This window comes from Acipenser ruthenus, chromosome 9, assembly GCF_902713425.1.
Source record: "Acipenser ruthenus chromosome 9, fAciRut3.2 maternal haplotype, whole genome shotgun sequence".
Classification (NCBI taxonomy): domain Eukaryota; kingdom Metazoa; phylum Chordata; class Actinopteri; order Acipenseriformes; family Acipenseridae; genus Acipenser; species Acipenser ruthenus.
The window spans coordinates 58,783,458-58,808,446 of record NC_081197.1 but is presented as its reverse complement, the minus strand read 5'-3'; the positions used below and the strand labels follow the sequence as shown (position 1 = coordinate 58,808,446).

Genomic DNA, 24,989 nt, shown 5'->3' with positions numbered 1-24,989 from the left:
GCTGATTAATCCTTCTTCTGGATTCAGTACCTAAACACAGCGAGGAAGGTATTCAGGATTTATTATTTTTTTAATTATTAACATTTCTGTTAATCTTTATGAGATCCATGGTCCACATACACAAACTATTCAACCCGTTTGCTAAGTCAACATACAGATTCAAATAAACAACGACTATCTCTATTAAAACAAAGATAATTCAATTAATGTTTGGATCTTCAGGGTCATCAGAATTGGGCTTGATAAATACCTGCAAAAAATTATTTTTCACCACAAAATGTAATTGTATGTGTAAGGCAAGCCCAGTGTGTATTAAGTAAGAATGAAACGTACTGTATACTGTATAATGAAGCACTGAGGTACGACAGGGGGCCCGATGTGAACCCACCCCCTGGAGTGCCTTAATGCTATTATAAATCAGATTTAAAATTACTATATTTACTTACTTTTTAAATTAACACAGCAAATAAAAAAAAAGTTCAATATAGCATGTATTTATTAAAAAGTTAAGTACTTTTCTGTATATCAGTTACATTAACCTATTATACTAGAACATAAGAACATAAGAAAGTTTACAAACGAGAGGAAGCCATTCGGCCCATCTTGCTCGTTTGGTTGTTAGTAGCTTATTGATCCCAGAATCTCATCAAGCAGCTTCTTGAAGGATCCCAGGGTGTCAGCTTCAACAACATTACTGGGGAGTTGGTTCCAGACCTTCACTAATTAATTAATGGCCATATATAACTTTATAAATTACATAAATAAGTCTGATAACATGATTTTTTTTAGCTTCTCCAGGTCTGCAGGTATTATTTGGGGATAGTGTGTTGCTTTGTCATTTCCACTTCATCTCAGTTTTTTAATTACTGCTAGAATACATTGTTAGCTGTGTTAAATGCAGAATCTTTCGCTAAATTCACTTTTGTGCTGTATGGGGGATCATTCAAAGCGATTGATACCGGCTCGCAGACCGATAAAGCTGGAAATGCTGTACTGCTCTCCATCTTTATTTCTTACAGAAGCATAACATTCCCTAAGGAGACTGTTCTTCTGAGAAAGTAAATGAAAGGTAACAGGTTTACCTATTTCTGTATGATGTTCACAGCCCATTTGGAAGCTTTTATTGTGTTTTTTTTTCGTTTCGTTCAGGTTTGAGTTGATTTAGTTCTGTTTCTGTTACTCCACTGTGCCGTTTCTCTTTAAAGTAAAGTAAATTGCTGGTACCGGTACTTTGTCGGATTCGGGAAACTGATTTTCATACCATTCGTCGAAAGTTTTTCCTTTGAATTAATGATAATTTACAGAGATAAAACGTTATAGAATAATGGCATATGAATTTAAATTAAAACCTTTTGGTGATGCGTCTGCGTTGAAAGGTTGTGTGGGATTAATGTATGGTTGATAGAACGCAGCTAACCAATCAGAAAGCAGGCTTTTTCAAGCAGGTTTATAATGATCCTTAGAAGAAAATGATACAATAATACCAGTATGGATTGTTCACAAGTTACATTTCTATGATTTGTTTCATGTTCTTGTGCAGTCAGTTTTGAACATGGAAAGGTTATTCACCTGTGACCTGTATGAAGCATGGAGTTCTTTAATATGATTGTACGCTTGCTGTAAACACGTACAGTAATTGTCTATTGTAGTTATTACTAAACAATACAATAATAATAACCTATAATAATCAATAGGCATGTCTGTAAATATGTCATAACTGTATTAAGAATCTTAGTTTATGTCAACATTGCAAATGTGCAGTCTTTCACGTGTTCTTTTTTGTTATGTGTGCAAGTTCTTTTTGGGCTGCACAGGCTGCAGCTGCTTTGTTATGTGCAATGTGATTTCAAATTGAAGCACAGGTATGTGTTGTTTGTTTAGTTATTTACTACATTTTGTATGTGTTGAGTTTCCATGTGCAATATCGTATTTATTTTTCAACTTTATATTTGTGATTGTTTTAAAGGCATTTAAAAAATACATTTTTTACAATGAAGAGTGTTAAAATATACATTTTAAAACAACTTTTATGTATGTCAGTTGCAGTGTTGAGATGTGTTGATTGAAGATTAGCTGATTTAAATATCATACAGATTAGTTCTGATTAGTTTACTGTATAAAATGAAGGATTCAAGCCCATGTCCAAGAACACTAGAATGGTAACGGATGGAGCATTGCTGCCACAACAAGATCACCATCCAGACTGTTTCAATGCAATGCTGAGCACAACCCCCTGAATAATAACAGCAATTATTACATTTAACATTACCCAGTATAGAATATTCTCTTGAAGGTCTGGCTGCTATTGGATATTCTTTGTATTTAAAGATGTCTGAGACAAAAGAAGGGACAAGATCAACAGACGGGGAATTAAACTTTAGTTTGACTGCACTTTAGTTTAGGGATCCATTTATAAAACATTTATATATGTGTTATTAAATATTGTGATCATTATTAACAAGGAACAGACGCTTACAGCAACATCTTCATGACACATTACTAGTATAAAGGTCCATGTTATAAAGTAATTACAAAATGCTCAATTTGAATTTCTTCAAGTCATTTAGCAACTGCTGTAACTCTCTAACTTCACTATCTTGTCCTGGCTGCATTTACTGCTGTTGTCAACACTTTTTTCTCCAAGGTCTTTTTCTAATAATATTTTTTAGCTAAATGGCCTCCTCTCATTCTTAAATTAAATGTTATTACGTCTTTTCTTAAGAGAAATGATAATATACATGGCATGCATTGACTGTGAGAAGTGCAGATAAAACATATTTCAGTTTTTACTCCCATCCCAAGAAACATTTTAAAGGAACATTCAAAATATAATTTAATAAACCTTTGAGTTTACCTTTAAGCAGCAGTGCAGTTCCATTCCCAAAAACCACATGACTGCCTCTCAGTGCTGCACAGTAATAAACAGCCATATCCGATGTTTCCATCTTTAAAATTCTGAGGTTAAAACTTCTCTCGTTTTTTTTTATTTGGAAATGTGATTTATTATCGAATTCATTAAAGGTATGCTCTGCTTGTCCATCTTCTTTTTGTATACACATAGGAGGCTGTCCAATGACTTGCTTGAACCAAGCCTGAATGATTTGACGAGTGCTAACTACAGAGCACTCCAGGGTCACAGACTCTCCAAGCTGGGCTGTCACTGAGAGACGTGGCTGGACAATGAGCTGTGCTGGAATCTCATCTGTAAATTACAAAACATCGCTGTGAGGGTCTTCAGGCAATTAGTGTCAAAGTATCTGAGTATCAAAAACATAAAACAAGGTATTTCCAGCATGGCACTGATTGTGATCAGGACTAATCAAATCACTAATCTAAACAAGCTCCAGTCCTAGTATGTTTGGATTAGCAGGAGCTGTTTTAATTATTAATAATACAAGTGCAGGGATGAGACCCCTTGATATTTTATTTTGTAGTATTGGATGTCAGTGCAGATTCAGATTCTGTCTATGTTTATGCAAATTACAAGCAAAAAAATAGATGCAAGATACAACTCTACTAAAGTGCTGGCTGCTGTTTTTGTGTCTGATCATTTGTTTAAGTTACAAATTAAATATTTCTGTATGAAAATAAATGTATATCATATTAAAATGGTTTTCTGTAGCAGTTTTCTACTTGATGTAGTTTACTGATTAAATGAATAAATAAACAGGTTCACACTTACATACGATGCAGAACAATACATTAAGCAAGAAGAGTCTGTTCATTTTAGCAGCTCCTCTGATCTGATGACTGCTTTTCTGTTGAGTGACCAAAAGATGAAACGGAATGCAGTATGTGACTTGAAAAATGTACCTCTCAGCAACGCAATAGGCAGGCCATCTTATGTGATTGCGTAACTGAATCAGGAAAACCATGCCCTGTTTACAACATTTCAAAGCATCTATTATAAAGAACAGCTGTATAGCCTGCATATACTGCAGGACACTAGCCATAGGTGCCTTTAGCTGGGGCTTATAGGTGCAGGTCTGAGAACCATTCAATGCATTAAGCAATTACTATTGATTATTGTATTTATTTATTGATTTATTGATCTATTTATTTATTCATTTATTTCAAAAAGTGACCATGCTGTTATTTTATACAGAGTGCATAGTACCCCAGTATTTTTTTTTTCTGAAATGGAAAAAAGCCATCTTAACAAAAAAGGGTTCATTTCTTCAAAAGTGTCTTGCTATAAACTGACTAGAATATGTACTGGCTATCTGAGAAAATCATTTGTTTTCTTTTTCATTTCTTTGAAGACAAAGTCTCTGCACTGGCAATGGAAGCAGATCCAGGTACAGAACACTATTGGCAATTTTACAAGAACCAATCAGAACATCTGACAGCACAGGACTTTCAGAAATCATTGGTGCTAACGAAAAAAAAAAGAGAAAGTAATACTTCTCACAAGGTGGATAGTGTCTCATATTGGTAAACGATTCTTCTTTTTTGTTGTCTCATTGGTACTTTATGGTTATATTTCATACTGAATTGTGTCAATGAATTTTTGTATATTGTTTTCAATACAAATCTGGCAATGTGTGTTTCTAATGTTGGAACTGAATATGTTAACCCTCTTGCTAGGAGTCTATTTTTGAAGATCCTAGGTGAAAGGTAAAGCTGTTTCCTGTTTAGATGCAATCTTGAAGGCATAATTCAGAATTGGGAAGAGGGAATTGCAGGTGAATTCTCCACACTGCATGAATCCAAAAAGAAGCATGATAGCATGCACTCCATTAAAATGTCCTCATAGGGTGTGAAGCAATGTCTGTTGTAATGGGCAGGCATTTCAAGGTTGATGGAGGTTCTGTTTTTTGGATACCTCGGAGAAGAAGTTTTATTGATGGTTGAGACTGGAGAGGCTGGCATGGAGAGCCAGATAGGTGGCTGCTCCCACATCTCACTTTCATAATCAGCATAAGAAAACACACACACACACACACTGGATCAGCATGCTAACAAACACACACACACACTGGATCAGCATGCTAACAAACACACACACACTGGATCAGTATGTCAAACAAACACAGTGCAAGCTGGATATTGAGGAAGAGAGAAGATCACAAAGATCCATCCAGTCCCCGTTGCTGCAAATCTTTTCTCGGCTGTTAGATGATGGATGTCTTTCAGCAGTGCAGTGTGAGCAGACTTTGCTAGGGTAAGCCCTGGCGCTACAAGGGCAATTAGTACGGTCTGGGATCTGTCTTGAGTGACAAAGAAGACTTCTGGCAATACATCTTGCTCAGGATCCACTAGGGAGAGCACTGGCGTTGCAGAATATGCTGCTTGAGTCTCGGTACGTTGTTGAGTGACAGATATGTGTTTTCTTTTTTTTACCTTTGACCTGGAACCAAGATGGCTGCTTGGGAATAGAGGAATTGCTTCAGAAGATTTGCACATTAATTTGAAAAGAATTTGAAAGAGAAATCGTCTGGATTCTTACTTTAAGATGATGTAGACGATTTTAACAGTTTTGAGATGGTCCAATCTTTGAAAAGCATCTTATTTGGAATGCTCTTTGATCCGATTCGAGAGCTCCGCCTGGCAGGGGATGTTGTTATGGGGAGATGCGAGATCCAAACCCATCCCGGTAAGCGAGCTCCTGTGCTACATTGAACAGAAGTGGAAGGTGAAGCAAAGTGATGTGATCTGGTTGACGGGAGCCTGGAGGTTGCAGAGAGTAGCGCGGGGGAGATGGACACCGGCTGGTGTTAACATGTAAGATGCATATACACACCCTCTTCGCAGTCTCAGTCTTGCTGTGCTTTCGAATTACCACCTCCTCCCCAACCACCACCACCTCACTCCCAGCCTCGTCTTGAGGGGTGGAGTATACGATGCTCCTCTGCCTAATCATTTTTGTTCACCGGGATGAACACATCGCATAGATTTTTTTATTTTATTGTTTGTTTTTTAGCAGGCAGCACCGGGATGCTCCGAATGATGAGGCTGTGCTCCAACTACCTTTTATTTTTATACACCCATTGTTTGGGTTCAGTGTTTTTGGATAATCTGTAAGATTTTCTATTATAATAAAGGTGGTTATTTAACGCAAGATTGTCCTGACTGAATAATCACTTATGACTGGCTTCACAGACCCTGATTAGCACAAATCTTGGTCTACCTTACCTACAATAACATTAGGTAGTCCATGATTAGTGCCTATCGGCATCTTTGAAACTAGCCCTTGATGATAAAAATCCATACAATCAAACTGTAGTTAAACCATATTAAACAAAACAACTACTAAAGCAAAGTAGTTACAAATTACAGGCCCGATTTTCAAAAGGGGTTTCATTTTCGGTGGAAATGGCAAAATCTGCAGGAGTTTTCCACAGGTTAAATATCTGCCTATTTTCTTCCATGATCCTCTGTTTTATCCGCTGGAGGATCACATTTCATGCAGAATTTGTTATGACCATTTAAGTGTTTTTATCCGCCAAAATAATACTTCAGGTTCAATTGTGTTAGCAAATGCAATATTGAAAATTGTACCAAACCTGCGGAAAAATGAGTCAAAACGCAAATGCAAACACAAGGGCACATTCTTATTTACATTCAGTCTTACCAGTCGCTTGTTTAATTAGGACAACATAAAATAAACAAAGATGATCGAAACAACTTATGGGAGTTATAGGATTGAAAGGAGGTATAACTGCACTGTACAAAAATAAAATGAATGAAGGAAAGCTTTTTTTTTTATTTTTACATTATGATCCGAAGACGAAATATGACCCCATGGGGATCAGGTCAACCCCATCGCCTTGAGGTCCACTCATTGACATTTTTAGAAACCCGAAATCTTGTGCAGACAGTTTACTTTACCAAAGCCAACCTGAATACGAACAAATACAAGAACAAGATCTGACCACCGCTTCGTGTCAAAGTGAGACTTAAGTACTATTTGCACAGGACTAAATAACAGGGGGTCCTCAGAGTTGGTCAAAAGCAGAGGATGTCCTGTAACCTCCCAGATGTGGACTGGTTTTATTCAAGAGAAGTCGATACATTTTTAATTCAATTCAAAATTGTGGCCAGGGGAGGTGCTTTTGCACGTGATCTGTGAACAATGAACCAGATGTAAAACTTGCACAAAATAATAATATTAACATTACATTAATTTTAATGTATACAATTAAATTAAATTATTTTCCCTAAACAAACAATAATTTGTTCATATCCAGACATACTTTGAGATGCATCACTGAATGCATCCATTTTTTTTCACTCTTTTCTTCTACAAAAAGCATGGAGGCGAATAACCCAGAAATACTGATATTAATTGTAACATAACACTGACATGGTCGATTCGTACGGGACTACAAAAACACATGACGACTGAGTTTGAAATTTGACAGGAGGTCCTGATGCCCTGTAAAACAAGCAGAAGACTGCTGGGCCGTTGACCACCCAGTTCACACACATGCCCACCCAAATCTGCGCCTATGTGAATGCCAAGTTTAAGTACATTTATAAAAAAAATAATAATTAACGTCAACTGTGCGCCCTGAAGGCGGGTGTTTAAGTTTAGATCAAATAGGCTATTTTTTCAAATGCCGCAGACTTTAGTCAATCAAATCAAAGTAGTAATTGTGATGCAATATTTGGGTTGGATCTTCCTCTCACACAACGAATCATGTGCAAGCCATGTTTGATTGACAGCTTGCGAGGCAGTTGGCGCAGATCTGTTAAAAGTCTGTTGAAAAGTCCCAGACGTTTATTTTAATGTGCATTTTTAAAGTAAGTTAGTAGTAGTGCAGCGGTGAACATGGCAAAACAAATCTGCACACACTTTTAAGAGTTTAGTTAAGTAGAAGGGCTTGAGTGTACAGGATTAAGACAGCTGGCCAAATGCTGACAAGTAGCTTAAAATTGCTGTCCATTGAGAGATATGTGCGATTTTCTGGAGTGTCATGACTATATAACTGCAAGCCCAACGCTTTATCCTGTGTAAGGTGGAGCGGAGACGAGAGGATACTAACTAGGCAATGGTAAGTAATTGACTGACTTTCAATGTATTTAGTCATTGTTTAAAATGTAATGCTGTGTTCTCGCTGGTTTGGTGAGGCTGCCTGTTTGACTTTTTAAAGTGCATTCACTGTGAATATATGTAAGTACATTTATTTTTTGTCTGCTTCAAACATTGAAATGGTTTATATGGGAGATATAGTGGTTGGGAGAGTTCCGTCTATAGACAGTTTTCCGACTTTACTAATTTTTCACAGTTCTTAAAATATTTGTCTTAGAAGTATTGAAATAGTATTTAGATTCTTTAAAACAAACAAAAAACTGTAAAAGTCTGATTACAATAAAATATTATAATAAGATTTTAAATTTATACCCCTAGGTTTTTTTTTTTAATTGATTTTTCTTTTTTATTCTTTTGTAGTATTACTATCTATATATATATATATATATATGACATCACTAATGCATGGTGTCCTCTTCAGTGGACGTCTACCACAATTATAACGCCTGCCATCTAGTGACGTTTGATAGGTACTACAAAAAACATAAAGGTGACAGTACAATGGCAGAGAAAAGTTCGGCAGCATCGAGCACCTCAGGAATTTCTGTAAAATCCTTTTACACAAAAAGAGCAGAGCAGGAAAAAAATATATTCAAAGAAAGTAATGTTTAGGGAATAATATGGTATATGTTTTGTTCAAATAGTCACTTTATTTTTTTCACAGTTTATGTTAAGCCATATGTCCACTTAAGTAGACATCATGCAATATTAAGATTCATAATGCACATTAGGCCTATGTTGTTCTACAGGCCTATGCTAAATATTTTTTGTCCTATAAGAGCTATATATTGCAGTGTGGTCCACAAATAGGCTCATTTGGATCATTTTATCTTCTCTTAACTGTTTTTTAATTGAAAATGAATTTTCTGAATAATTATTATTAGCAGCAGCTCTGTGGTAGTAGTCGCAGTTTTATTAGTAGTATTGTTATTTTCTTAGCCAGACATCAAGAGCATCGAGCTCCAGGGTAGTAGAGGAGATTCCATCACAATCAAGTGATAGTGATGATTGTGAATGGCAGCCAGACACGCAGGGAGAGGAAGCAGGGAGCCCACGCAGCAGCAGTGAAACAGATGAGGATAGTGAGGATGATGCTGAAGTAGTTGAGGGAGTGGGGAATCACTGGCCAAAGCTAACTGATGCAAAAAGTGCTAACAGGTGCCATGATGAGGCTTGTACATGGAAAACTAAGTACATCTACATGCAGTGTCTTGAGTCATTGTGTCCTGGGTGCTTTGCCAACTTCCACACCCAGCGCTAAAATCAGCCAAATTCAGTTCACTACAGAGGGAAGAATGGTAACATGGTGTGTATGACACACTGAAGTAAAAAAAAAATCTTATTGTTTCAACAATGAAAACATTTTTGTTACAAACATCGAGGACATTTTTGTTTCTGGGTGAATACGTCCATATTTGGGCATAAAAAAAAAAAATTATATTTGAGGACATTTTTGTTTCTGGCAAAAAAAAAATATGAGAAAACATTCAAATACATATCAGTTGGAACGGTTCCAGCCATTTAGTTTTGCATTTTGTATTAGCCTACTTTTTCCCCAAATAAAAGAAAAAGACTTTCAGTCATAATATGCTGTTCCAAGATAATAGGGCAATTTGTTATGTTACACGTGCATGTTGTCCTCTCAAGTGGACACATGTATAAGTTCTTAAATTTTGTACTAAAAAAACCCAAAAAACTTTTTTTTATGTTTTTATAGGCCCTGAAGACTAATAAAAACCATTTGAAAAAAATCTCAAGGTTACCATAATTCATGCATGAAAGGGATATTGTTATAATTTAGCTTGTAACTGTGTAACTTTATCTTTATCTACCTGTAATTATATATATATATGTTTATTATGTTTTCTTGAATAATAAAAAAGATACCATTTATTAATAATTTGAAGTATCTGTGATTTTAAAACTTCATAATTATTTCTACGTAATATTAGAAATGAAAAGAAATACAAAAACTTGGGTTTTGTCATTTAAGGTTTGCTGTTAACTTTTCTCCCGTGGAGAAGATTTATTTTAAAGGCAGCAAAATATGGAAATTGCACATACCTTTTCATTAGCGTAACTTTTCAAAGGTAAGCCCAATGTATATCTGAAGTGCAAAGCAATGTGCACCCTGTATCATTGTAACATCAATCTGTACACCTAAATAAGAAACTTAAAAATGGGTTATTAGACAAGATAACAAAGGAAAGCAAATTTCATGTCAGACAGTGAAAAAAACATCATCACATTAACGTTTTAAAAAAATGTTTATTTTGTAAGTAGCCTATAGTTTGACACATTTGGGGCTACCCTGGAGAATAATTCAAATCAGTCTCCCTTTGACAGTAAGGGATGGTCAGCTCTTTTTCACATCAGCTGGAGGTAAAGTGAATTGTGTGCATTGCAATGGGATTGTATTTTAGTTTGGGATAATAACACACATGCACACACACACACACACACACACCTGCTTCTAACATATCAGGGAGACTTGGGTTGACTTCTTGTCTGTCTTTTTTACTGGTGGATAGTCGTATTGACCGTGCTGAAGCAGGCGGAAAGCTAACTGGTGGAGGTTTCCATTGTCCACCACTTTCATCTTTAGAAAATATAATTGGATTCTTAGATCATTATGTATTCCGCCAAAAGAAACCGTCAGAATAACTAATCAACCAAACTAGCGGATAGAGTCCCACTGTGTTTTCCACAGCTTTAGAAAAGACTGAATCGGTGGGAAAAACAGGAGTTTCCAAAAAAAAGCGGATCTCCTTTGAAAATAAAACTAATTTTGTCAAAGTCGACTAATTTACATGAATCACAAGCTTCCCATGCAGTTGCAAGTATATATAAAACATGATCATGTATTGATATAGTCAAATTAAACAATGTTCTAACAATATCAAATATGGAATACAATACACAAAATGGAAATAGAACAAAAATATGTAAGGTATTCATTTAATAACAGTATCTTTTGAATGTGTTGTAGGTCAATGTTCAGAGTCTAACCCAGCCTGACTTTGATGAACAAAAACATTTAAACAGCTGAACACAGGCAATTTCCTGAGAGTAAATGAAATGGCAGTACAGTATTGTTGAGCTATCTGTGCATGGAGGTCTATTCAAATGAGATGGCAGTACAGTATTGTTGAGCTATCTGTGCATGGAGATCTATTCAAATGATACAAACTGCAGCAATATTAAATACTCTGGCTCCCAATTGAAGAGTTTGATCAAATGCTGTTATTTTATTATTATTATTTATTTCTTAGCAGACGCCCTTATCCAGGGTGACTTACAATTGTTACAAGATATCACATTTTACATTATTTCACATTATACAGATATCACATTATTTTACATACAATTACCCATTTATACAGTTGGGTTTTTACGGGAGCAATCTAGGTAAAGTACCTTGCTCAAGGGTACAACAGCAGTGTCCCCCACTGGGGATTGAACCCACAACCCTCCGGTCAAGAGTCCAGAGCCCTAACCACTACTCCACACTGCTGCCATATTTTGTGCAGGACAGCTCTTTTAACTGTGCATTCCTATACTGTCCCCACTGTTTAATCAACCCAATAGAACACACAATACACACAGTTTATCTTCATAGTAAAAACACAGAGAATGTGAAATGCTATAACCCTGGAATGGCATTATAACTGCAGCTTGAATGTGTGGACAGAATTATTATTCCCGCTGCTGCACTCGCACTTCAGTGTACACACTTTCTTTATTCATGTCTCTCTTCTTTTTTCCAGGTTTATTTCTTCTCTGATCGAAATCCAAGGCAGCGTAATCCAGCATTTGCTGATTCTGCAGAAGAGGCCATTATGGAACTGTTGTATTTGACATGATATGCCGATGGAATTCCTTATCAATTCATTTGCATCAGTTATATTAAATGTTTGTGTAGCACTTATTAACAGAGATAGCAGGGCATGCGTAGACATGTAATTACATTATACCAACTGGGTAAATCCATGTGGTATTTATAGTGTAATTACACTGTAATGACCTTCAGTTTGTTACATGATGTAATACAATGGTAATAGTTCATTCCAATGTAATTACACACATATGTTATCTCAGATATATATTGTACTATTATTAATGTTTTTTAATGGATTGTCAATCATTTTTTTTATTACCAAGATGAATAAATGTACCTGATCATTTGTTGAGTCAACATTTGTGTGGTCTTCTACGGTCTGATCTGTTAAACATGTACGAGAGACAGAGAGAGAGAGAGAGAGATAGAGAGAGATTCAGTCATGTATTAGTTTTTGTATTGAGCCTCTTATTAATGTTGAAGTAATGATTATCATGCCATTTCAGTACACAATTCCCACAGTGATCTTATCACAATGTTCACTTGCACATGGAAACAAGTAGAAGTGCAGATCATCAGGAGGTTTTCCTGAGGCTTGGTGTTTGTTATGAGCTCCCAGCTATGAGCAATAAGAATAAAAGAATGAATCCAGACTGTGTCCCCATTACTGGAAGCAAACCAAGTTTCTGTTTGTAAACAGCCCTGCACTTCACTGTCAGTATGTTAGCTTAAAAGCTCCTCATGGAGATATTAAATGTTGGCTTCACATGTAATGGAATATAACTTTAAATACACTTGAATCAGCTCACCTGAACAGCTCTTACATTTCCCTTCCTTGATGCGCAGGCACACAAGCACAGTCATTGAAATCAGCAGCACGATGTTTGTCACGGCCAACACAATGACAGGAGTAGTAAAAAGGGACTCATCTCCTGCTGGTTAGAGATAACATTTAGAATATGAATAATCTATATTTATTACATGTTTCTGGCATTTCACTACTTTATATACAAAAGTAACATCAGCCCTGTTTTTACCGAATTCTTTTTCTGTAACTTTGTATATTACGAAGAAATGTCTGCTGTAAACACAGTGCATATGTTAGGACCCCAAGCCTAAATATGACCACATCGGGATTGTGTCGACCCCGTCGGTTTTTGGTTAATTGACATTTTCTGAACCCCAACATCTTTTTTTGTTCTGCTTGGGGTTGTCTTGTGAATGCCTGCATTGTGATGCAGAAAATTCACTTTACCCGAAATCGATCTGATGAAGATTATCTGATGCCAGAAGATCTGACCATCCCTTGATGTCAAAGTGAGATTGCTTTGAATTACCGGTCTGAGTTTGAATTATTCTTGGGGTAGCCCCAAATGTGTCAAACTAGACTACTTTGGAAATAAAAAAACAAACAAAAAAAATTAATGTGGTAATAAATACATTGCATGCCTATGTTTTTAAATACAATTTTGAAACCATCTGCTTTATTTATTAATTTATTAATATTGTATGAAACTGAAGATGATGCTGTATGAAGAGAACTTACTTTATGAAAGGAATGTACTGTACTGTATTTAGAGTATGTTCATACTTTAAAACACTCAATTATAAATCTTACATAGAACTATATAAAAACAACTGTGTACAATTCTACCCATAGACCATGTTTATTTCGTTTTCATCCCTTCATGTAAAAGCGGGACATATGGAATTATTCTACAGGGTAGCCTGAATTTTGTTAAACTATTTGGGGGAGAAAAAAACCCAAAAAAACAAAACAAGATCAGCTTCGGGTAAAGTGCATTTTCTGCATCACAATGGGGGCATTCACAAAACAACCCCAAGCCGAACACGAAAAGACTTCGGGGTTGTAAAATGTAAATTAACCCCAAGCCGATGGGGTCGACTCAATCCCAATGGGGTCATATTTTGTCTTGGGGACTTAACATTTTATATCTATCTATCTATCTATCTATCTATCTATCTATCTATAGATAGATAGATTTACCATCACAATAGTATTACTGTTTTCAAAAAACTTTTTCTTTGGCTAGAAATCTTTTATGATGTCTTCTAGAAATTGGTTTCTGTAATATTTTCACCAAATATTCACTGTTTTTCTATCTGACCTGAATATGGACAAATATATATTTTTTAGAAGAAAAACAAGGAAACTGTTAACACAAATGCAAAACTATTCATACGTTTCACACACATTTCTTAATTCTCCGTACAGAATTCCATTGCTAACACACACGTTTGTTATGTCAATGATTTGTCTTAAAAATGCACATATAATTTGCAGTTGATGACACTCAATTAGTTGAATAAACATTCTACACATAGAAATGTAATTTGCAATACTTAACAAACATCATTTGTTGAGAGCAAAACATATACATAGATGAAACTAAACGTCATCTACCATGCAGGTACTAGGCCAGTCAATTTCAAACTAGCCTTGACCACTGTCCAATGATCAGCCCATACAATATGAGGAGCTATTGGTATTCATTGGCAAACATCGGATCAGCTTTTCCATCTCAGCAAGGAAACCACAAGCACAGCAAAGGAGGAGACCCCATGTATTCTGTCATTCTATTGGACAATGGCAATGTTCCATCCACCTTTTTTAGATTAAAGCATACAAGCTATAAGTGGATTAAATCATGAATCATGCCACTTATCCAACCTCACATACTGTGTGATACCCTACAAGGTGCACATAAACCTGATGGAAACTGTTATGATGCAAATATGCGTAAAAAAATAGAGTGTAAAACACATGCATTGTACTCAGTAGTTATTCACATTTCAAATGATATGTTCTACAGTACAATGTAATGAAAACGTGGCCAGTGTCCATTTTAAATGCACACTGTGGGTGTGAGAGTGTGTATATATATATATATATATATATATATATATATATATATATATATATATATATATATATATATATATATTGAGATAGCGGGTTGTGAGAGACAGCAGGGAGGGGGTTAAAACCCCCCTGCTAGAGAAACATGTGCAGAATGCAACTTTTTGTTTGATTGTTTCTGCTTTTTCAGTTAATCAGTTTTGTTAATTGTCTTTTATTATATTTTATTATATTAATTATCCCCTGCACCTGGGCAGTAATTGAGAATTGGGACCAGGTGCAGGGTATTTAAGAGGAGCAGTTAGACTGCTAATGGCTGCTGAGTAGAAGGAGGCAGAAGGAAGGTGCTCTGCTTCCAAGCAGTCCTGAGAGTAAGTGCTTTGTTAAGCGTGTTAGTGTTTGTTCTGTGTGTCAGGTAAACGGCTTAGCCGTCCTGCAAGTTAGTCAGGGAAATACCTGTTCAGTAAGCGCTCCAAACGGAGTTAGGTGTTTGTTTGTATTTTGTTTTATTTTTGTGTTTATTAAAATAATAGCGCGACAGCGCTGAAAACGCCATTTCTGGGTCGTATTTTTAAAGGGGCACGAACCCAAGTGAGTGCAGCTGGTTTACAATATATATATATATATATATATATATATATATATATATATATATATATATTGTAAACGAAACACACTCACTTGAGTTCGTTGCCCCTTTAAGAATGGACCCGGCACACAGAAATGGATTTTTAAAAGCGCGTTTGCGCAATTTTTTTAATAAACAGGAACAAACAAAATACACCAAATCAAAATAACACCTAGCTCTTCTTGAGCACTAACTCGACTTACAGGAAACACCCTGACTAACGCGGGACAGCTAAGCTGTTTACCCGTCTTCACAAACACACTGGTTTAAACAGCACTTACTTTCTCTTCTCTTGGCTACTCGGAGACAGCGCACCTACTGCCTCCTTCCACTCAGCAGCCCCGAGCAGACTGCTTGTTCTCCTTTTAAACTCCCGCACCTGGGCTTAATTTCTAATAACGCCCAGGTGCGGAAGACAATTAACAATAAAACAATTAAAGCAAACAATAAGCAAATTAAATAAAACAACAAAGCAATACAAAACGGTGCATTCTCACAAGTTTTTTTCCTTTGCAGGGAGGTTAACCCCCTCCCTGCCGTCTCTCACAACCCGCTATATTACATTTCCCCCCCCTTGTCTTTCCAAGACACCGGCTATGAGACGGCCACCTCCTCCCCTAAAACACAACCACCCACCCTCGAGTCCATAAATGTCAATTTTCGCCCTCCTCCACGGGCGAACTCGAGGGTGGATCGGTCCACGTCCTGGGTCAGCCAGGTAGGGACCGCGCACCAGCGACGAGGGACCCCACCGGTTCGTCAGGGGCGACCGGCACGACAACCGGGGCACTGGAGGCTGCAGTAGCGGGCAGAGGTCTGCAGCTGGGACCCAGTGCAGCGACGTCCGGTCAGCAAGGGGGAGCGACGTAGCGACCAGGGGGAGCGTACGCGACGTCTGGGAGCAGCACAGCGACGTCTTAATGTCCGGGAGGAGCGGAGCAGGGGACCAGGTGGAGAACTGTGCCCGATCCTGCCGACTCCTGGGCTCCAGGTCAAGTGAAGGGAGGTCCAGGCTAACCGACAGGGTGTCCAGGAGCAAGGGGTGAGGGACTGGACGCAGCGACACCGGACTGGACCGTAGGGGTGGTGGTCGGGGCTGTGGTGGAGGTACACTTGTCACCTCCTCCCTAGGCTCCGGAAGCGGCAGCTCCTCCCCTCTGGGCTCTGGCAGCGGCAGCTCCTCCCCTCTGGGCTCTGGCAGCGGCAGCTCCTCCCCTCTGGGCTCTGGTAGCGGCAGCTCCTCCCCTCTGGGCTCTGGCAGCGGCAGCTCCTCCCCTCTGGGCTCTGGCAGCGGCAGCTCCTCCCCTCTGGGCTCTGGCAGCGGCAGCTCCTCCCCTCTGGGCTCTGGCAGCGGCAGCTCCTCCCCTCTGGGCTCTGGCAGCGGCAGCTCCTCCCCTCTGGGCTCTGGTAGCGGCAGCTCCTCCCCTCTGGGCTCTGGCAGCGGCAGCTCCTCCCCTCTGGGCTCTGGCAGCGGCAGCTCCTCCCCTCTGGGCTCTGGCAGCGGCAGCTCCTCCCCTCTGGGCTCTGGCAGCGGCAGCTCCTCCCCTCTGGGCTCTGGCAGCGGCAGCTCCTCCCCTCTGGGCTCTGGCAGCGGCAGCTCCTCCCCTCTGGGTTCTGGCAGCGGCAGCTCCTCCCCTCTGGGCTCTGGCAGCGGCAGCTCCTCCCTTTCTGGCTCGGGAGACTGCGGAGCTGCGCTAGCCTGCTCCCATTTCTGGAGCAACAGCTCCAACTCTGTTGGCTCCCTTCTCTTCACTGGGGCCAACCCCATCTCTCTCTCCCATCTCTTAAGTTGCTCTCTTTGAGCGGCTGTATTGCGGTTGATCTTCTCGATCAGTTCCCATAAATCCATATTTCTGGGTCTTAGGGGCGCCCACACTTTCTGCCACCAAATGTAAACGAAACACACTCACTTGAGTTCGTTGCCCCTTTAAGAATGGACCCGGCACACAGAAATGGATTTTTAAAAGCGCGTTTGCGCAATTTTTTTAATAAACAGGAACAAACAAAATACACCAAATCAAAATAACACCTAGCTCTTCTTGAGCACTAACTCGACTTACAGGAAACACCCTGACTAACGCGGGACAGCTAAGCTGTTTACCCGTCTTCACAAACACACTGGTTTAAACAGCACTTACTTTCTCTTCTCTTGGCTACTCGGAGACAGCGCACCTACTGCCTCCTTCCACTCAGCAGCCCCGAGCAGACTGCTTGCACTCCTTTTAAACTCCCGCACCTGGGCTTAATTTCTAATAACGCCCAGGTGCGGAAGACAATTAACAATAAAACAATTAAAGCAAACAATAAGCAAATTAAATAAAACAACAAAGCAATACAAAACGGTGCATTCTCACAAGTTTTTTTCCTTTGCAGGGAGGTTAACCCCCTCCCTGCCGTCTCTCACAACCCGCTATATTACATTATATATATATATATATATCATATCACTTCTTACATGTTGGTTCTAATCGTTCTGCATTGTTTTGTTAATGTCCATTAGTATTTTTTTTATTAACAATGTTATTTTTTTTTAGCATGGCAGTGTGCAAGAAAAAAAAAAATCTTACCCTTATTGTTGTTCTTGGTTCCATTTCCATTACTGATCTCCCCACATGTCACCACTGCACAATAGTAAGACTGCACTGATTCAGAGATAGGAGGCTGAATAATCCTTCCTCCGGATTCAATACCTAAACACAGCCAGGAAGGTATTCAGGAATACTTTGAAAAAATCTCAAAATATGTTTTCTCCACCAGTGTGTTTCTGTGGAGGGCAAGCCCAGCAGGTATCCAGTAAGAATGAAACATACAGGAATGTGCAGTGGCAGCCTTTCTATCTTTCATTTTTGTTATGTGAGCAAGTTCTTTTTGGGGAGAGGCTTATTTTGCTCAAATTGTGAAATGGAAAATATTAAACAAGCAAAGAATGAAACAGAAAAGAACAGACAGCTTCTTCGATCTTTGAGTAAAGCGATATAATCACATTGCGAAATGTGCTTTGAGCAAATGCACAGTTCCTGAACAGAGCTTGAAGATGCAAGGCTTTATTTCTGGCAAGTGCAACAATTTTGTCAAACAAAGAAGTGCTTCTGTGTGTGTGTGTGTGTGTGTGTGTAACAGTGTTCAATGCAATTCTAAATGCCACAGCAGCAAGCCCTGCAAAAACAAATGCAAATACATACGAAATCTAAACTGTGATTTTTCTAAAATGAGTTCTCATTATGGTTTCTTTATATGTATCTAATTTGATTTAACTGTTGTTATCTAAACAATCAGAAAGGTGTTTTAAAACGAGGCCTGTAGCCCAGTGGAGCTCTCAATATGTCAAAAAGCAGCCTCTGTCTTTATTCCACAGGCGCGGAACTGTCTGGTGCTGATCGGGGTCTGCAAAACCTGTTTTCTAAAAAGTGGTAGTTCACCCCTTCCTACGATTTATGAGAATATTAAACGGTTAATAAGCATTCTTTCTTTCTTTCTTTCTTTCTTTCACTTAAAAAACTGTGATTAGACAAACATGGATTTACATTTGCAGTTTAAATACTGTGTATACTGTGTACTGTGCCTTATAACATGAATAAAACAATCAATTTTGAATTATGTTAGTTTTTTCATCTAAAACTGTATTTTCTAAACAACAAGGCAAGAACATTATGAATGTTATTTCAAACTCGCTTGAAGTTTAATGTTTGAGGTCACTACCCTTCTAAATTTCTTAGTGACCCCCTTGCAAATGAGGCCACGGTCTCAATGGGTTAACTTTCTGCATACATAATAAATACATAAACAATGAATCGATGACGCTTATCTCAGAAATATAATTTACTGATTAAATAAAAAAAAAACATTTTTATTAAAGTTTGTATTTCACTTGATGCCCATTTTTAACACCCCGCAATTAATTGCTATTCGCTGATTGAGCAGCGTCTTCCAAATCTGTTCAGGAACTGTGCATTTGCTCAAAGCACATTTATAATAATAATAATAATCTTTATTTATAGAGCGCCTTTCATACCACAAGGTTCAAGGCGCTGCACAAAAAACAAAAAAGAAGGTAACAGAACACAAAGATTAAAATCAAAGTTAATAAAACGGCATAAATTAATGAATAAGTTAAACAGGTAAAAAAAAAACATCATATATCGCAAAAAGAGAAAAAAGACACAGTTTAAAACAACTAAAAACAACAATATATAAAATCAAAAAGCTAAATGATAAAAATAGGTCTTAAGCCTAGATTTAAAAGTAGCTACTGTAGGTGAACCTCTGACATGGTCGGGGAGAGAGTTCCACAGCTGCGGAGCACGAACACAAAAAGCAACCTCTCCTTTCCTCCTGAGCCTCACCCTCGGAATACAGAGGAGGCCACTATTAGTCGACCTCAATGCACGCCGAGGCTGATAAAGAGACAGCAACTCTGAGAGGTAATCTGGTGCCATTCCATTTAGTGCTTTAAATGTAAGCAATAGAATTTTAAAATCAATTCGATATTTCACTGGAAGCCAGTGCAGAGAAGCAAGTACAGGAGTTATATGTGCTCTCCTTTTGGTTTTGGTAAGGACCCTTGCAGCTGCATTTTGCACAAGCTGCAGCCTTAATAAAGCTTGGCTAGTAAGTCCAGAAAAAAGAGCATTACAGTAGTCCAGTCTACATGAAATAAAAGCATGGATTACTTTTTCAGCATCAGATAAAGACAGAAATGATCTAATTTTGGCAATGTTTCTTAGATGATAAAAACATACTTTTGTAATCATTTTAATATGCGACTCGAAACTTAAAGTAGAATAAAAAATAACACCCAAATTTCTCACTTCAGACTTCAAATTAGGAGTTAAGTCCCCCAAATGTATTTCTGATAAATCAATTTGTTGCTGAGAGCCTACTATCAACACTTCTGTCTTATCAGAGTTTAATTACAGAAAATTTAAGGACATCCAAGTTTTGATGTCAGTGATACACTCAAGTAAGGCTGATGTTGTGCTAATGTCACCAGGTTTCACAGAGATGTATAACTGTGTATCATCAGCATAGCAGTGGAAATTTACAGCATGTTTATGAATAATCTGGCCTAGAGTTAACATGTATAAAGAGAATAATATCGGACCACGATATGAAACAGGTAATATTTGCTAAACCCGACACAGACTCACAATTTGATCATATTGCTGGCTGTGCTTTTCTGTTTTGTTCTTTGCTTGTTTGATATTTTCCATTTTGAATTTTGAGCAAAATAATTTGCTCAAAGACCGAAATAATCTTTATTTCATTCTTTGTAAATGCTCAAATCGCGAAATGGTTATTTTTATCAGAGACTGACCGAATCCTGACATATGTAACATATATGTATGTATATTTTAAAAAAGCTTTCACTTCAAAACAGTAAAGAGTGTTAAAATATATATTTAAGTTCACCACTAATATGTATGTCAGTTGCACGTTTTTGCTTCTGATAAAGTGGTTCATTGAAGATTAGCTGATTTAAATAATCATACAGATTAGTTCTGATCAGTTTACTGTATAAAATGAGGGATTCAAGCCCATGTCCAAGAACACTAGAATGGTAACGGATGGAGCATTGCTGCCACAACAAGATCACCAACCAGACTGTTTCAATGCAATGCTGAGCACAAACCCCTGATTAGTGTTTAATAACAGTAATTATTACATTTAACATTACCCAGGATAGAATATTCTCTTGAAGGTCTGGCTGCATTTGGATATTCTTTGTATTAAAAGATGTCTGAGACAACAGTAGGGACAAGATCAACAGACGGGGAATTGAACTTTAGTTTGACTGCACTTTAGTTTAGGGATCCATATTATCATTTCTTAAGAGAAATGATAATATTGATGGCATGCATTGACTATGAGAAGTGCAGATAAAACATATTTCAGTTTTTACTCCCATCCCAAGAAACATTTTAAGGTAACATTCAAAATATAATTTAATAAACCTTTGAGTTTACCTTTAAGCAGCAGTGCAGTTCCATTCCCAAAAAACACTTGATTGTCTTTCAGTGCTGCGCAGTAATAAACAGCCATATCCGACGATTCCATCTTTAAAACTGTGAGGTTAAAACTGATCTCATTTGTTAGAATTTGGAAACGTTTTTTATTATCAAATTCTTCATAAAATGTAGGCTCTGATTGTTCAGAAGCTTTCCTTAGGCCTATATACCTAGGAGGCTGTCCAATGACTTGCTTGAACCAAACCAAAGCATGGTGCTGAGTACGCGATGTAGAGCACTCCAGGGTCACAGACTCTCCAAGCTGGGCTGTCACTGATAGACATGGCTGGACAACAAGCTGTGCTGGAATCTCATCTGTAAATTACAAAACATGACTGTGAGGGTCTACAAGTAATTAGCACACAAGCTTCCCATCTGAATATCAAGCTATCCCAGGTATCTGTTTAAAATACCATCAGGTTCAGTTCATTATAAAGGGTCTGATATACAGCAGGCTCTCGCTAATCCAGAACATGCTATACTATTGAAAGGAAGTAATATTAGCTGCAAAAAACAAACTTCACAAAATAAACTGAAAGTATCAAAAACATAAAACAATGACTAGACAAGGTATTTCCAGCATGGCACAGATTGCGATCAGGACTAATCAAATCACTAATCTAAACAAGCTCCAGTATGTTCGGATTAGCGAGTTAGCGGGAGCTTTTTTAATTATTAATAATACATGCACAGGGATGAGACCCCTTTAAGGTTTCACATATTTTATTTTGTAGTATTGGATGTCAGTGCAGATTCAGATTCTGTCTATGTTTATGCAGATTACAAGCAAAATATAAATGCAAGACAAAACTTTACTAAAGAGCAGGCTGCTGTTTTTGTGTCTGACCATTTGCTTAAGTTACAAATTAAATACTTCTGTATGAAAATAAATGTATATCATATTAAAATGGTTTTCTGTAGCAGTTTTCTACTTGATGTAGTTCACTGATTAAATGAATAAATAAACAGGTTCACACTTACATACGATGCAGAACAATACATTAAGCAAGAAGAGTCTGTTCATTTTAGCAGCTCCTCTGATCTGATGACTGCTTTTCTGTTGAGTGACCAAAAGATGAAACGGAATGCAGTATGTGACTTGAAAAATGTACCTCTCAGCAACGCAATAGGCAGGCCATCTTATGTGATTGGGTGACTGAATCAGGAAAACCATGCCCTGTTTTTTTTTTAACATTTCAAAGTATCTATTATAAAGAAAAGCTCTATAGCCTGCATATACTGTAGGACAACAGCCATAGGTGCCTTTAGCTAGGGCTTATAGGTGCAGGACTGAGAACCATTCAATGCATTAAGCAATTACTATTGATTATTGTATTTATTTATTAATTTATTGATCGATTTATTTAATAAAGTGAATCAGGCTGCTAGTTTAAATAGAATGTTTTTTTCGGGGCTTTCGTTTTTGATATACTGTATGAAATTACGGTCACGGGCATATTCTTTTTGTGTGTAGGCATTTTTGTACATTTCTTCATAATTCTGTTTTAAATCCTCTGTATCTTAACTTTAATACAGCTTTAAATCCCCCTAACACACCTCCATCCTCATTGTAATCTTGTTTTAAATCTCGCAAGCGGAGTCTCCAATAGAAATGTAGGAATGTGCTGTCACTCAGTAGTTGGGGCAGGTTTAAAGTATTCAGAACGAATCAATGATAGATACAAGTCAGGAAGGCAGGACATTGCCCAGCAGCACTGGGAAATGTATTTATTATTATTTTTGTAGTAGGTTTATTTTTTAATGGGAAAGTCGCCCTGGATAAGAAATAAATAATTAATTAAATAAATAAATAAATAAATAAATAAATAAATAATACTGTAAGTGTTTGGTGGCTAATCATGTTGAGTTTATTTATTACGGAGGTCAAAGGGTAAAAGAGAAAATGCATGATCAAAGGAATTCACCGAACAATTAATTATAAACAAATTGTTTATTGGGTTAGGGAGTGCTATTGTAATTTTAAAAGCTTAACCATTTGCCACCCTAAATCGAATCAGGTCCGACATTAAAAATGTTCCTTTCCGGTCCAATGTCGGGCCCTGTCCGACATCATCAAAAAGCCGTTAATCAAAGGTCCCTAGTTGTTTTTTCTCCAGAAAAAGCTGAGAACAATAATCCCTTCACCATAGACATAACAAGGACATAAACAAACAAGATAGCTGCTTCTGCATCTAGCACACAAAAGAAAATTGCAGACATTTGCCAAGATTTTTGGCAAATAGGAATAAAATAATGACTGGGATAGCATTATTGAGGAGATATGTGATAAATACAGTGAACAAGGAGTGGGGCAGAGCTGGAGATGCAGTACTGAGTCTCCTGTTGATACTCAGTGCCTTTTAAACTTATTTTACTGTGAAAAAAAACACTTTTAAACAATGTGTGTAAAATAAACAACTCGTGTGAAAATAAATTAGACCTGACGTGCCTGACAGGTGCTGCATAAATTGACCTGTGGAAGGGTGGTGGGCAATTCACTGACACACACGAGAGACAAAAGTTTTATTTTTACCCCCAGAGGGCGCTGTTGTCTGTGGCCTGGATACTGGCAACATTAAACAGGACCACAGGTTTACCAATGCTGGTATACAGTCCAGGGCACATACAAGTGCTCAACAATAATAATGAAACCAAAAGGCAAAAGAAAAATGGAAAATAAAACACAGTAATAAAACTACAAAACAAAAGTTCTGCTTACGCAGTGTATATCTTAAGCTGTGGCAAAATATCCCCCTGAATGAGAGTAAATGACTAATGGGTTTTAATTTTTTAATTTTTTTTTAATCCGTGGCATCCAATTTTTAACCCACACGCCAGATCACATCAGGATTTTATATGTGAAGTGTTCTAAGCAGTGTGGAGTAGTGGTTAGGGCTCTGGACTCTTGACCGGAGGGTTCAAACCCTGGTGGGGGACATTGCTGCTGTACCCTTGAGCAAGGTACTTTATGTCAAAATAATGTGATATCTTGTAAGTCGCCCTGAATAAGGGCGTCTGCTAAGAAATAAATAAATAATAATAAATATACATTCTGCATAACAAAATGAATAATTGTAAATTAAGTTTAGAAATTATACACACAATAGATATTCCCATTCTTTTTTATTTCCATTTGGCTGCTGCTCGCTGGTGTGAGAGCCGCCTCCCTGTACGCTAGTAGTTTCCATAACAGTGAATTATGCCTCCATTCATTTTTCTTGATCTTGTTAACATGCATTTTGATTAACGAGTTCCCCTTATCAAGTTGTTGAGACAGGAAGTGATGTAGGTGACCTGTGACAATTAAGCTATTTGACAAGAAATGCATTCATTAACGACCTCATCGAATCAATTTCAAAGCATTATCGGATTGATTTAATTGACACATTTCATTTGAAAATCAATGTATTGACGAGTTCAATACAATAACAGTGGTGTTTGAAAATCCTGCCCTATATTTCTTAATGTGTACCAAAAAAAATGATAAACATATAAACATTTAAGAGCAGACAGTATTCGAGTTCAGCCACAACCCCACAAAAATATACAGCGCTGCTAGTCCTTTGTACTTTCACACAGTAAATTCAGCCTGACCCCAAACC

The 24,989-nt window shown here is 37.6% G+C and overlaps 1 protein-coding gene across 1 annotated transcript; it reads right to left on the bottom strand.

Moving 5' to 3' along the window:
* Positions 1–10,390: 10,390 nt before the first annotated feature.
* Positions 10,391–22,446, bottom strand: LOC117406051 (uncharacterized). The gene is made up of 6 exons (XM_059030331.1): positions 22,369–22,446; positions 21,346–21,702; positions 17,950–18,072; positions 12,683–12,805; positions 12,211–12,257; positions 10,391–11,857 (listed from the first exon to the last, which is right to left on the bottom strand). The coding sequence occupies exons 1-6, from the start codon at positions 22,409–22,411 to the stop codon at positions 11,732–11,734; spliced, it is 819 nt and encodes a 272-aa protein (XP_058886314.1). The 5' UTR covers positions 22,412–22,446; the 3' UTR covers positions 10,391–11,731.
* Between the last annotated feature and the right edge of the window lie 2,543 nt (positions 22,447–24,989).